General features: G+C 40.7%; 1 protein-coding gene across 7 annotated transcripts in view; it reads left to right on the plus strand.

Moving 5' to 3' along the window:
* tlk1a (tousled-like kinase 1a) overlaps window positions 1–12,840 on the plus strand; it is a 192,625-nt gene that overhangs the window by 71,668 nt on the left and 108,117 nt on the right. For all 7 annotated transcript variants that reach the window (XR_005944582.1, XM_041200926.1, XM_041200927.1 and 4 more), the window contains exons 3-4: window positions 3,413–3,522; window positions 5,889–5,960. Coding sequence is in view for 6 of the 7 variants with exons in the window: in XM_041200926.1 (XP_041056860.1) it covers window positions 3,413–3,522; window positions 5,889–5,960 (182 nt within the window). In the remaining variant the exon portion in view is untranslated. The remainder of the gene's footprint in view (window positions 1–3,412; window positions 3,523–5,888; window positions 5,961–12,840) is intronic.

Raw genomic sequence — 12,840 nt, forward strand, 5'->3', positions numbered from 1 at the left:
GAAATATTTGACTGACCAGATCTAGGTTGATGAGTTTTGTTCTGGCAGCGTTCAAAGACAGGACGAGTCTCTTGTATGCAGAATTGAAGAGATTGAGAGTAGCTTGCAAATCTGGTGCAAAATGGGCAATGACTCTGCAGTCATCGGCATACCTTTGATCATGTATGTCTTTGCTGGTCAGTTTAGATTTGGCAGGGAGGTGGCTGAGGTTAAAGAGTTTTCCATCTCAGCGATATTTAATACTCACACCAGAATGCAATGGATCTTTGATGAGGTGCATAGCCACTCTCAGGTAGATTGCAAATAATACGAGGGCTATGACACTGTCTTGCTTGACACAAATCAGGATTTTAAAGAGGTATCATGCTGAATGTCAGCATACTCATCTCTCTACTGTCTCAGATCCCCCATTCAAGGTAGTTGCACTCATCATGAAGAAGTTGCAGGATTGCAATGAAGTTCCTTGGACACCCAAATCTTTGGAGCGCAATAAACAGAGCGTCTCAATTTACTGAGTCAAATGCTTTAGTCAGGTTGATGAATGCTATGAAGAGTTCGTGGTATTGTTCTCAACAATTTTCTTGGATTTGTCGGGCAACAAAGACCATGTTGGAAGTTCCTCTGGATGGTCCAAAGCCACACTGTCTCTCGGAGGATATCCTCAGCCACTGGAAGTAGGTGATTCAAGAGAATGTGTGGCAGGATTTTCCCTGCTATGGACAAGAAGGAAATGCCTTGATAGTTTCCACAGCATGATTCATTTCCCTTCTTGAAGATAGTTACAATTGTCACATTCATGAAGTCGGGGCAGGGGTGGATGGCGGTGCTCTTTTTCCTTCCAAATCCGTAGAATGAGTACATAGAGCCTTGATGTGAGCAAATTCCCACCAGCTGTGAAGCCGAAATATCATCGGGCCACGGGCTTTGATGTTTCTCAAACATTTGATTGCTTGTTGCAACCCTCCCATCGATGGTGGCTCATCCATGTTCTCTACTACAGCGGTCTGGGGGATACTCTCCGGGTTATCAGTTGCCACTGTGGGTTCACGGTCAAGGAGTTATTGGAAATGTTCTTTCTAGCGTTGTTGGATGACATTGTAATAATGTGCATTAAATATTAGAACTTTAGTCTGCCTTTCTAATGACTTGATGACATGGATTGAAACAATCTGGTTCTTAGCAGATATAAAAACAGGAAATGCTGGAAAAACTCAGTAGGTCTGGCAGCATTTGTGGAGAGAGAAAGTGAACGTTTCAAATCAAATATGACTCTACTTAGGAAAGTGCTTTGCTTTCATTCTTAGCAGTCTTTTTCAATGCATTTTAGATTTCTGTTTGAGGTAACTTGGAACCTGATGTAAAATGAATGCAGGATATAGTGGATTTGATTAATTTTTATCAGTATTTTTTCTGTAGGTATTGATTTGATGACATGAGGGGCCGAATGCCTCCTGCACCATAACAATTGTGTGATGCTGATTGGAGGAAAAACTGTGGTTTTGCTGCATGTGATTGTATTAGTTGTATGTACTTTGATGTAATTGAAGAGATATGTTAAAACTTAAAAGACTTGCAGGCAAAATTTTGTGAAATAGAAATTTGGGGCAAATAATTTTTAAACCTATTGTTGACTTTGGTAGCTGATAACATTGGAGAAGCACTATGATCTAGAACAATTTAAAAATAAATTGTATTTACATAACGCTTTTCATATGGTAAAATGTCCCAAGGTGCTTCACAGGCATGTTAATTAACCAAATTTGACATCAAATTACATAAGGAAATATTAGGACAAGTGACCAAAAATGTATTCAATAAATTAGGTTTTAAGGAGCGTCTTAATGGAGAAGAGAGAGAGCCATAGAAGTGGTGCGGTTTAGGGAGAAATTCCAGAGCCTGTGGCCTAGGCAGCCAAAAACACAGTCAGTGTTGGGAGATTGTTGAAAATCAGGGTTGCTGAGGAATGCAGAGATCTTGGAATGTTGTAGGGCTAGAGGAGTTTACAAAGATGGGGAGGGGCTAGGTCATGAAGGTATTTGAAAACAAGAATGAAAATTTTAAAATCAAGATATTGTAGGACCAGGAGCCAATATATGTCAGTGAGGATATGAATGATGGGTGAATGGAACTTGGTACACGTTAGGGAGCTGGCAGGGGAGCATTGGAATTGTCAAATCTGGAGATAACACATTTAAGGATGAGGGTTTGAGCTGCAGATGAGCTGAAGCAGGAGCGGTGATGGGCAATGTTTTAAGGAGGTAAAATTAGGCAGTTTTGATGATGGAATTGATATGCAATTGGAAGTCCATCAAATAGGAGATCCGGGTTGCCGATAGCTGGGTTCAGTCTCAGACACTGGGCGAGGAGAGGGTGTAGTTTGGTGGTTGAGCACGAATTTGTGGCAGGAACTGAAGACTGTCTTTGGTCTCCCTAATATTTAGTTGGAGAAAATTTCTGATAATCTAGTACTGGATTTTGGTCCAGCCATGTGACAAAATTGGACACAGTGAAGTGGTAGAGAGAGATAATGGTGAGCTGTAGCACTTCATTGCTTTTTAAAATAATAACCTGCATACATTAATTTGTAGCTTCTGAAAATGATTGCTGAATGCAAAATCTGGTGTTTGTACATGAGCAATGATTTTGTATTGGGAGAGTCTATAAATTCAAAAGTACAAAGGTCAGGCATTTGTCTTGCATGCCTTTTATTTTTATCTTTCCTTCCTCCAAACCAAAGAAATCAACGATTATGATAGAAAATTTTAACAGGCTCATCTCCACTTTATGACAATCCCATTAACTGATCTGGATGAGGAATTATTGCTTTGTTCAGTTCTGTTGTCTGTTTCATGACAGCTCTACCTGATGTGAACATCAAAATTATAGCCAGTTCTGCATGGAGCATGTGGCCTGGTTCATGAATGCAATAATATGTACAAATCCCACTTTTTTTCAATTACATGCACAATTGAGGGGAAGGTATTGGAGAGACGGGTGCTTGATGTATGTACCTCCCAAATAACCTGATGATTTTTATCTTTTTAGTTTTCAAATAAAGCACGAGTGACAGGAAGAGAGGAGCTTTTTTTTCATCTTGCACTTTAACCACATTTCTGTGAACATACACTTCTGGTCAATTGTGAAACACTACTAACAGTGGAGAAGTAGTAAGTGGGGTAAGAAGGAGTAAAGCTTGGCATGTGGGGAAATAGTTTAGTAATGCACCTAAATTATTTACCATTGCATATTTTTGTTTGGTTATTTCTGTTTGGTTAACATCTTAATCAACATTGAAAATATTTTCTGTTAAGCAATAATCAAAAGGTTAGTTTTCTAAATTTGTCAGAGTACTGAGAAAATACTTTCTTACTGAGCAAAACTATTTAATCTAATATGTTATATTGAATTAAAGGTGCAATGGAAGAGCTCCATAGCCTGGATCCTCGACGGCAGGAATTGCTGGAGGCAAGGTTTACAGGTGGTGTGAGTACTGGGAGTGGAAGTGGAAGCACAGGAGCTAAAGTAAGCCTCATTTAGTTCATAGCTTGTTTAGGGGAGGGTATTTATTGTAGGGACAAAAGGCACAATCTATTGATGCTGCTGAAATCCTCACCCGTGCCTTTGTTATCTCTAGATTTGACTATTCCAACACACTGTCAGCTGGTCTCTCACATTCTATCTTCTGTAAACATGAGGTCATCCAAAACTCTGCTACCTATGTCTTAAATTGCATCAAGTCCGTTTCCCTATCTCGCAGGTTTGGTCCAAAATTAAATTCTCATCCTTATTTTCAAATCCTTCCATGGTCTTGCCCCTTCCTAACTCTGTAATCTCCTCCAGCCCCACAATTTTCTAAGATATTTGTGTTCCTCTAATTCTGGCCTCCTGAGCATTCCCATTTATAATTGTTCCACCATTGGTGGTGGTGCCTTCACATGCCTAGGCCCCATACCCTGTAGTTCCCTCCCTATACCTCTCTGCCTCTCTTCCTTGCTTTCCTCCTTTAAGACACTCATTAAAACCTAACTCCTTGCTTAAACTTTTGGTCATCTGATCTAATATCTCCATATGTGGCTTAGTGTCATTCTTTGTTTTACGATGCTCATGGAAGAGCCTTGGGATGTTTCATTATGTTAAAAGTGCTACATAAATACAAGTTGTTTAATTTGGGGAAATGACTTGCTATCCCCACATGATTTAATTTTATATTTAACTCAATAGACTTTACAACAATTTAGAAAAACTTCTAACTTCTAAACCCTTAATGAAAGTTTATATGTACATTAATAAAAGCAAAGAACTGCAGATGCTGGAAATCCAAAACAAAAACAGAACTACCTGGAAAAACTACTGTGTCTACTAAATTCACAAGATTCCACGATTTTAAACAGACAAAATAAATGTTTCTAAACAAAGTCAGAAAAGCATAACAATCTACAGTCTCTATCTTGCACTCTAACATTCAGAATTAGTATGAGGTTAATATGAATTAACAGGCCAACTATGGTTGAACACACCACACTGCACATTAAATGGCAGATGCAACCAAAACAGATCCCATGGATTTCTCAGTGACCCACTCAGACATCAGTGGCCACTGAGAGTCACAAAACCAGGTAAAAATCTGTGTTCCTCATGAGGAATTACAACTCTTCACTTTTGAAGACCTAGCCTCTTAACTTGCTGAAAAGTTGCTCTGACCCAGACTTGACGACTACTCACCTCTCGGTGATTCAGTCTCATCCTGAGACTACATCCCACAGGATTCACAAAGCTGCATTCCCGCCTCTAGAGAGCAGCTCACTTCCAACTCTTTTGCAGACTGCTAGCTTCATTAAGCTAGCACGGTCCCAGGGTTTCTCCGAATTCCAGTTTCCCACTGTGCTGAGCTATATGTGACTCCGAAGGCTGCTTCTGAGCCCTAACATCCTCCAGCACGAACCAGTGACCTTCTGCCACCATCTCAGCTCCCTACGACTTCTTCTGAGCCCTAACTGCGCTGAATGGCCCCCCAAGGCTTCTCTGTGAGCTGCAATCCACATGAGGTCCAAACTGCAACTATCTCCCTCTTCCAGCAAACACACAGATAAGTTGAAACCAGAAAAACCTTCTTAAGCTCCACCAATCTCCATGACGACATAGCTTTTCCTGGTGCAGTGAACAATTTTGAACTAATTTAGCGCCAACTTCCAAAACAAAACATTTCTTTGGACTGCACTTCTTTTCAAGCAGTGTAGACATCATGTCTCTAGCAATGTAAGCCCACCTGCTGTTTTAGGATCCTACCTTTCTAGCTGTTAACTAATTGAAAATTAGTCTCAGTAATGGTGACCATGACAACTGTCATTAATTGTTGTAAAAACCCATCTGGCTCACTAATGTCCTTTAGGGAAGAAAATCTGCCATTCTTGCCTGGTCTGGCGTACATGTGACTTCACACCCACAGCAACATTGTTGACTTTTAACTGCCCTCTGAAATGGCCTAGCAAGTCTTTCAGCTCAAGGGCAATTAGGGATGGGCAGCAAGTGCTGGCCTTACCAGCATTGCCCACATCCCATGAATGAATTAAAAAAAACAAAGAACCCTTAAGTTAACATGGCCCCAACCTTTTAAGTGTAATAAACATTAAGTTGCTTTGTTGCATTTATCACATTTTCTATAGTTAAACTTTCATCATCCCAGAACTCAATATTACCTTTAAAATATTAACAAAATCCATGAACTAGATATTTAAACTAGCAACAAAACTAATAAGTGTACAAAGTTAAGTGATTAGAACGCAAATTTCAAAAGATACGTAACTGGATAAATGGAGGTATATATCTACCTCCGTAATTTGCATTTTAAATCCTTGTTTTCACTAACCTTTGTTTACTTTTCAAAACAGGCTTTAACAAATAATGAATGTTCTAACCACAGTTTTGGAAGTCTTGGATCATTAAGTGACAAAGAGTCAGAGGTATGTATGGAGCATAATTTTTCTTTTTCTTAGTTTAGACTAACTTCTGCTTTGGTGGGATTGGAATTCACATTTAACTTTGGAAAGTGATGTTGCACTATGCATATTAAGCAAAAATACTGTTATAAATATCAATTAAAATGTCACAACCACATAAAAGGCTTTTCTTAAAATCATCCATGAGCTAAGAATTTGTGTATTTAGCCCCATTTTAATTTACGGATCGTTAAATTTTATAAAGTAACCCATAAGACTGGTTTTAGTCTTAACAAGACTAGTTTATTATGAAAACTACCGCTGTAAGTTATTTAAGTCAAAAGTGATAAAGTTATTAACTAAAAAATACAGATACAAAGATTAAAATGCAGATAAAGGAAAAAGGTACTGAAGGATGAGATTTCAAATCAGTCACAGAGATGTTGCTACGGGCCCATTGTCAAGTTCCTTTCTTTCTGAAGTGAAGGGGTTGAAACTTGAAGTTCGTTTAGCAGCTGAGATGGCTTCTGCAGTCGACCAGTCAGTGCTTATCTCTCTCCCCGTTTGGATTCAGCTGGTCAGGTTTTTTGAAGAGAGAGAAGTTTTCTATTCCTCACTAATTCTGCAGTTACAGCACTTGCAGATTGCCTGGACATTTTCAGGAGAAACAGCATTCCTTAATACCTTCCTCTTTGAGAACTTCAGAGAGTGTTCTTGGCCAATGGAGAACAGAATTCTTCCTGGGGTTCTAAACACAAATTGGCAGTTCTCAGCCTGCCTTTATACAGTTCCAGAACTTAAAATGGCTGCTATCTCAAATTGTTGAATCATGTTCCCACATTAGGTATTGGGTTGGCCTAGGAACATAATCCTATCCATTGCTTTTTTTAGTTGAGGTAATGAACCTTTTTAAACATCTCAGCCATTAATGGGAATGGCTCCCATTCTCCCAGGTTTGAGGTGATGGGAAAGAGCTAGTCACATTCAAGGGAGGCCACAATGAGTTTTTGTTTATCCATGGGGAAATGCAAATTGAATTTCAAATGTATTCACATGTCTGGATATGTCTACCTGTAATCCATTTAAAACTTTATGGAAGCTTGACTGTATTGCATTTGAAAAGAGGTGACTTGGCCACCACCTCTAAGGCTGTGTCCGTTTAAAAAGGAAGAATAGCTTTTTTTTTTGCAAAATCTGTATCACAACTACACATTCATGTCACAGGAAAATAACTAAAAATAACAACTTCTAACCTAGGAATAAGTACATCAGTTAGGTTCCTCTAGTGCTCTAAATATCCAGTTATAGCATATTTGCATGGTTTTGTATTCATAGCACTCTGTGATACCTAAAAGAATCGCAGAATGGTTACAGCACAGAAGGTGGCCATTTGGCCCATTTTGTTTGTGTTGGCTCCCTGATGGAGCAGTTCACTTCGTGTCATTCCCTCACCTTCTCCCGTAGCTCTGCAGATTCTTCCTTTTCAGATAATAATCCAATTTCCTCTCGAATGCATTGGCTGAACCTGCCTCCACCAATCTCAGGCTGTGAATTCTATATCCTAACCATTCAGTGGCGGAATTTTTTTCCTTGTGTCACCATTGCTTCTTTTGCCAATTACATTAAATCTGTACCCTCTGGTTCTTGATCCTTCCACGAATGGGAACAGTTTCTCTCCATCTATTCTGCCTAGACCCCTCACAATTTTGAATACCTCTATCAAATCTCCTCTCAGCTTTCTCTTCTCCAAGGAAAAGAAGTCTTCAACTTCTCCAATCTATCGACATAACTGAAGTTCCCTGTCCCTGGAACCATTCTCGTGACTCTTTTCTGCACTTTCTCCAATGCCTTCACATCTGTCCTAAAGTGTAGTGCCCAAAACAGGATGCAGCACTCCAGCTGAGGCCGATCCTGTGTTTGAGACAAGTTGAACATAACTTCCTTCCTATTAATAAAGACCAGGGTGCTGTTTGCTCTAACAACCACTCTCTCTCTTAACCTGTCCTGCCACCTTCAGTGATTCATGCACACATACACCCAGGTTGTTCTGCTCCTTTATTTGACCTCACTTTGTAATCTTTATTTTATGTTGCCCCTCTGTGTTCTTCCTAGCAAACTGAACTTCACATTTCTCTGCAGTAAATTTAATCCACCATTTGTCTGCCTATTCCACTGACCTGTCTATGCCTCTTTGAAGTTCTACATAATATTCCTCAAAGCATCATTTGGTATTGTTCACAAAGTTTGAAATTGTGCCCTGTACACTAGGCCTAGGCCATTGATATATATCAGGAGGAACAGGGGCCCTAACATAGACCCATGGGGAACTCCACTATAAACCTCCCTCCAGTCCAAAAAAAAATCCATTAACTACTTTGTTTCCTGTCACCAGCCAATTACTTATCCATGTTACTACTGGCCCTTTTATTTCATGAACTCTAACTTTGCTCAGAGGCACTTTATCAAATGCCCTTTGGAAGTCCATGTCCACTACATCAACACTACATCTTCTCCAATCCTCTCTGCTACTTCATCAAAAAACTCAAGCAAGCTAGCTAAATACGAAAGCAAAAATAAAAATACCTGGAAAAGCTGAGCAGGTCTGGCAGCATCTGCAGAGAGGAACACAGTTAACGGTTCAAGTTCGTATGATTCTTCAACAGAACTGTTCTGTTGAAGAATCATACGAACTTGAACCGTTAACTGTGTTCCTCTCTGCAGATGCTGCCAGACCTGCTCAGCTTTTCCAGGTATTTTTATTTTTTTTTGGATTTCCAGTATCCGCAGTTTTTTGCTTCTAGCTAAACATGATTTGCCCTTAATAAATCCATGCTGGTTTTCCGTAATTAACCTGCATTTGCCCAAGTGACTGTTAACTTGTTCCGAATTATAATTTCTAGAAGCTGCCCCAACACTGATATTAAGCACAGCAACTACAAGCTAGTCAGTTTATCATTTTTTGAACAAGAGTATGTTATGACATGGCCGATGACGTGTGCCTGGCTAACCAAATCCACGAGGGAAACTTAATTGTGCCATCATAACAGTTTTGCAATTTGTATTTATTATGAGATGTGTGCACTGAATTCAGAAGTAATAAGTCTGCCAAGACCTTTGGAGATTTTTAAAAGTTAAATGGAAATTTTTTTTAACAAAATAAAAGATTTCAAGCACATACATAAGAATTCAATCACTTACTACTGTAATAACTCTTAAAATTGCTATTTAATCTGACCTTATCAACTTTAAGTGCAGATAGCCTATCCATTCTCACCTCCTTATCAATTTTAAACCAAACTGTTGCTTGGTAATACCGAACTTGAATATTGCTGAAAAGAAAGACATGTTGCAGAAGCTTTTTGTCTTGCATTCATCAGGACAAATGCAAGAATGCCAAATTTCAAATGATGACAACAACTTGACAGGAGAAAAGTGTGCTGATTGGTTGGCAAGTCAACTCTGATTGGAGAGGCATTGCCTTGAGGAAAGCTATGGGGAGCTATTGGCACCCAAGCTCCCATGTAATTGAAGAAAGGTGCAAGGCTTGAACATATTCATTTTGTTTGCAGAGAACGGATCCCTGCATATGAATGTATGTTACTTCTAGCAAGCATAAATGAGCCACATTACGAGCTCAGCTGATTATCTTAAATTGATTGGTTATGTAGCTGTTAGCACACTTGGATTGTTTAGCAAGTGCTGCCCAATTACAGAATCACATCTAACAGTAGGTTAGGCTTGAAACAGGATCTCTGACTTGGCATATGCAGGTGATGAAAGCTATTTTGGGCATTTTAGTATTTGTGCAGATCTAATATGGTTGAATCAAACAAAACTGCCACTATTCAGGATTACTTGAAGGCAGGGGAAGAACTTCATGTCTAGATCTGTGACCGACCACTCGGGCATGACCAATGTCAAAATACCTTGGCGTCGCCCTTGAGTGTACATTGACCTACTGGCAACACTTCCAGAACGCCAGAGTCAAGATCAAGATGGGAGTGAATCTCGTATGGAAAGTGTCAGGTACCATTTGAGGTAGCAGAGACACCACGTTACGCACTGCTTCACTTGCCCTGGTCTACCCAACAGCAGAGTATTCTGCTCAGGAGCCGCCACACAAAAATGGTGGATATCCATGTCTGGGAAGGCAAGAGGATTGTTTCTGGGACATTGATACCAACACAGCTCTAAATGCTTCCTGTGCTAGCACGTATTGAACCTCTAGATGTGCGCAAAAGAAGCATCCTCCTCAAAGAACACTACCGACTGACAGCTAATGAAGCACTCCCATTGACTTAAAAAAAACCTCACTCATCTGAAATAATGTAGAATCTACTGGAACACACTCCACAATTTACAAATTGATGGCAGTCCCATTTCCTGGTTGACAATAAACATCACCAACTGCACCCTGGTAACTGATCCGAGTTGTAAGGTCCCAGGCTTTGGCCTTCCACAGAAAATCTGGACAACCCTCAACTGCTTGAGGACAGACCAGGAAGATGTGACCACTTGCTCGACAAGTGGAATATAAGGAACAGCTTAAATTGTGATTGTAACCATCCGAGTCAGACTACCGCTCAAATACTGAACTTCTTCCCTGAGAGATCCATTTTTGGTGGCATCACAACCATTTACACTCCATCAGCTGAAGCCGCTGAATGAATTTTTAACCTCTGCATTGAAATATAACTGCTTCCCTAGCCAGACAAATAAAAAAGTGCTAAGCCCTCTTAACCAGTTATTTTATCAGCTAAAAGTTTTTTTTACTATTACTAGCAGTTGTAATCATTTCCAGCTACTATATTTTAGCCAGTACTTTTCCCAGTGGATGGGAAGGATCGCTGGAAGCTAATGAGATTTGAAGCTGCTTCAATGGCAGTGGGACTGCATAACCTATTCAATTTGCTGGCAACTGAGGTGGTGTTTGGCAGCTTAACTGTCCCAAAGGAATTTACATTAAGGATAATCGGTATTTTGTTTTGGAGGCTGATGAGGGTTCCTCCAGGGAGTGCAGACAGAGCCAAGCCTCTGGCACCACAAGCGGCCTGTCTGTACAGGATGGGAAGATGAACATTAGTAATAGGAGATTCTATAGTCAGCGGAACAGGTAGGCGCGACTGTGGCTGTCAACGTGACTCCAGGATGATGTGTTGCCTCCCTGGATGTCACTGAATGGCTGCAGGGCATCCTGAAGGGGGAGGGTGATAAGGCAGAGGTCATGGTACATGTTGGTACCAGTGACGTAGGTTAAAAAGAGGGATGGGGTCTTGCATCAAGAATTCAGGGAGTTAAGCAGTAGACTGAAAAGCACGACCTCTCAGGTTGTAATCTCTGGATTACTCCCAGTACCACGTACTAGCGAGCACAGAAATAGGAGAATAGCGCAGATGAATACCTGGCTTAAGAGTTGGTGCAGGAGGAAGGGTTTTAGATTCCTGGATGATTGGGACCGTTTCTGGGGAAGTTGGGACCTGTACAAGCAGGATGGTCTACATCTGAACCAGAGCAGGACTAAGATCCTTGCGGGCGGGTTTGCTAGTGCTGTTGGGAGGAGTTTAAACTAATTCGGCAGGGAGAGGGGACACAGAATGTTAGTAGAATAGGGGCACATCATAATACAGTAAAACAATCAAGTCAGAGGGAGTACAGCTGCATTAAGTTTCAAGGGAATAAGGCAAGGCTGGATGGCCTTCACTTTAATGCCAGGTGTATTACAGGTAAAATGGATGAGTTAAGGGTGAGGATTGACACGTGAAATTGTGATATAGTAGCCATCACAGAGACGTGGTTGAGGGAGGGGCAGGATTGGCAGCTCAACATTCCGGGATATAGAATCTTCAGACAAGCCAGGGAAGGGGGTAAGAGAGGAGGAGGCATTGCATTAATAGTTAAGGAGTCAGTTACTGCAGTAAGGAGAGATGAAATCTTGGAGGGAGCATCGAATGAAGCTTTGTGAGTAGAGCTTAGGAATAAAAAAGGGACAGCCACATTGTTAGGTGTTTATTATAGACCCCCAGATAGTCAGCGGGAAATTGAGGAGCAAATATGTATACAATTTGTGGAGGTGTGTAAAAACAATAACAATAGGGTAATTATATTAGGTGATTTCAACTTTCCCAACATTAATTGGGATAGACATAATGTTAAGGGCTTGGTTGGAGTGGATTTCTTGAAATGTGTACAGGGCAACTTTATAGGTCAATATGTAGAGGGTCCAACAAGGGACGGTGCAGTGCTGGACCTAATTCTGGGGAATGAAGCCAGACAGGTGGCTGAGGTGGTGGTAGGGGAGCATTTTAGTGATAGCGACCACAACATGGTACAATTTAAGCTTGTTATGAACAAAGAAATAGACAAGTTGCCAAAAAATGTTTTGAATTGGAGGAGTGTGGATTTTAGTAAAATAAGGTAGGACTGGGAGTGGCTATTGTGGGGAAATCTACAGAAGAGCAGTGGGAGGCGTTCAAAAAGGAAATGGGGAGGGTACAGGCTCAACATGTTCCCTCTAGGGTGATAGGAAGGAGTATCAAGCCCTGAGAACCATGGATGACCAGAGATATTCAGGATAGGATGAGAAGGAAAAGAGAGGCTTTTAGCAGGTACAAGGGTAGTAAATCAGCGGAGGCATCAGTGGAGTACAGAAAGTGCAGGGTGGAGTTTAAGAAAGCAATTAGGAGAGCAAAGAGGGGATATGAGAAAGCTCTGGCTGGTAAAAGTAGGGAAAACCCCAAGATATTCTATAAGTATATTAATGGGAAGAGGATAACCAAGGAAAGAGTAGGGCCCATTAGAGACCAAGGGGACAATCTATGGCTGGAGCCAGAGGACGTCGGTAGAGTTGAACGAGTACTTCACATCTATCTTCACCCAAGGGAATGAGGATGAAGGTATGGAACTC

This window comes from Carcharodon carcharias, chromosome 12 (assembly GCF_017639515.1).
Source record: "Carcharodon carcharias isolate sCarCar2 chromosome 12, sCarCar2.pri, whole genome shotgun sequence".
Taxonomy (NCBI): domain Eukaryota; kingdom Metazoa; phylum Chordata; class Chondrichthyes; order Lamniformes; family Lamnidae; genus Carcharodon; species Carcharodon carcharias.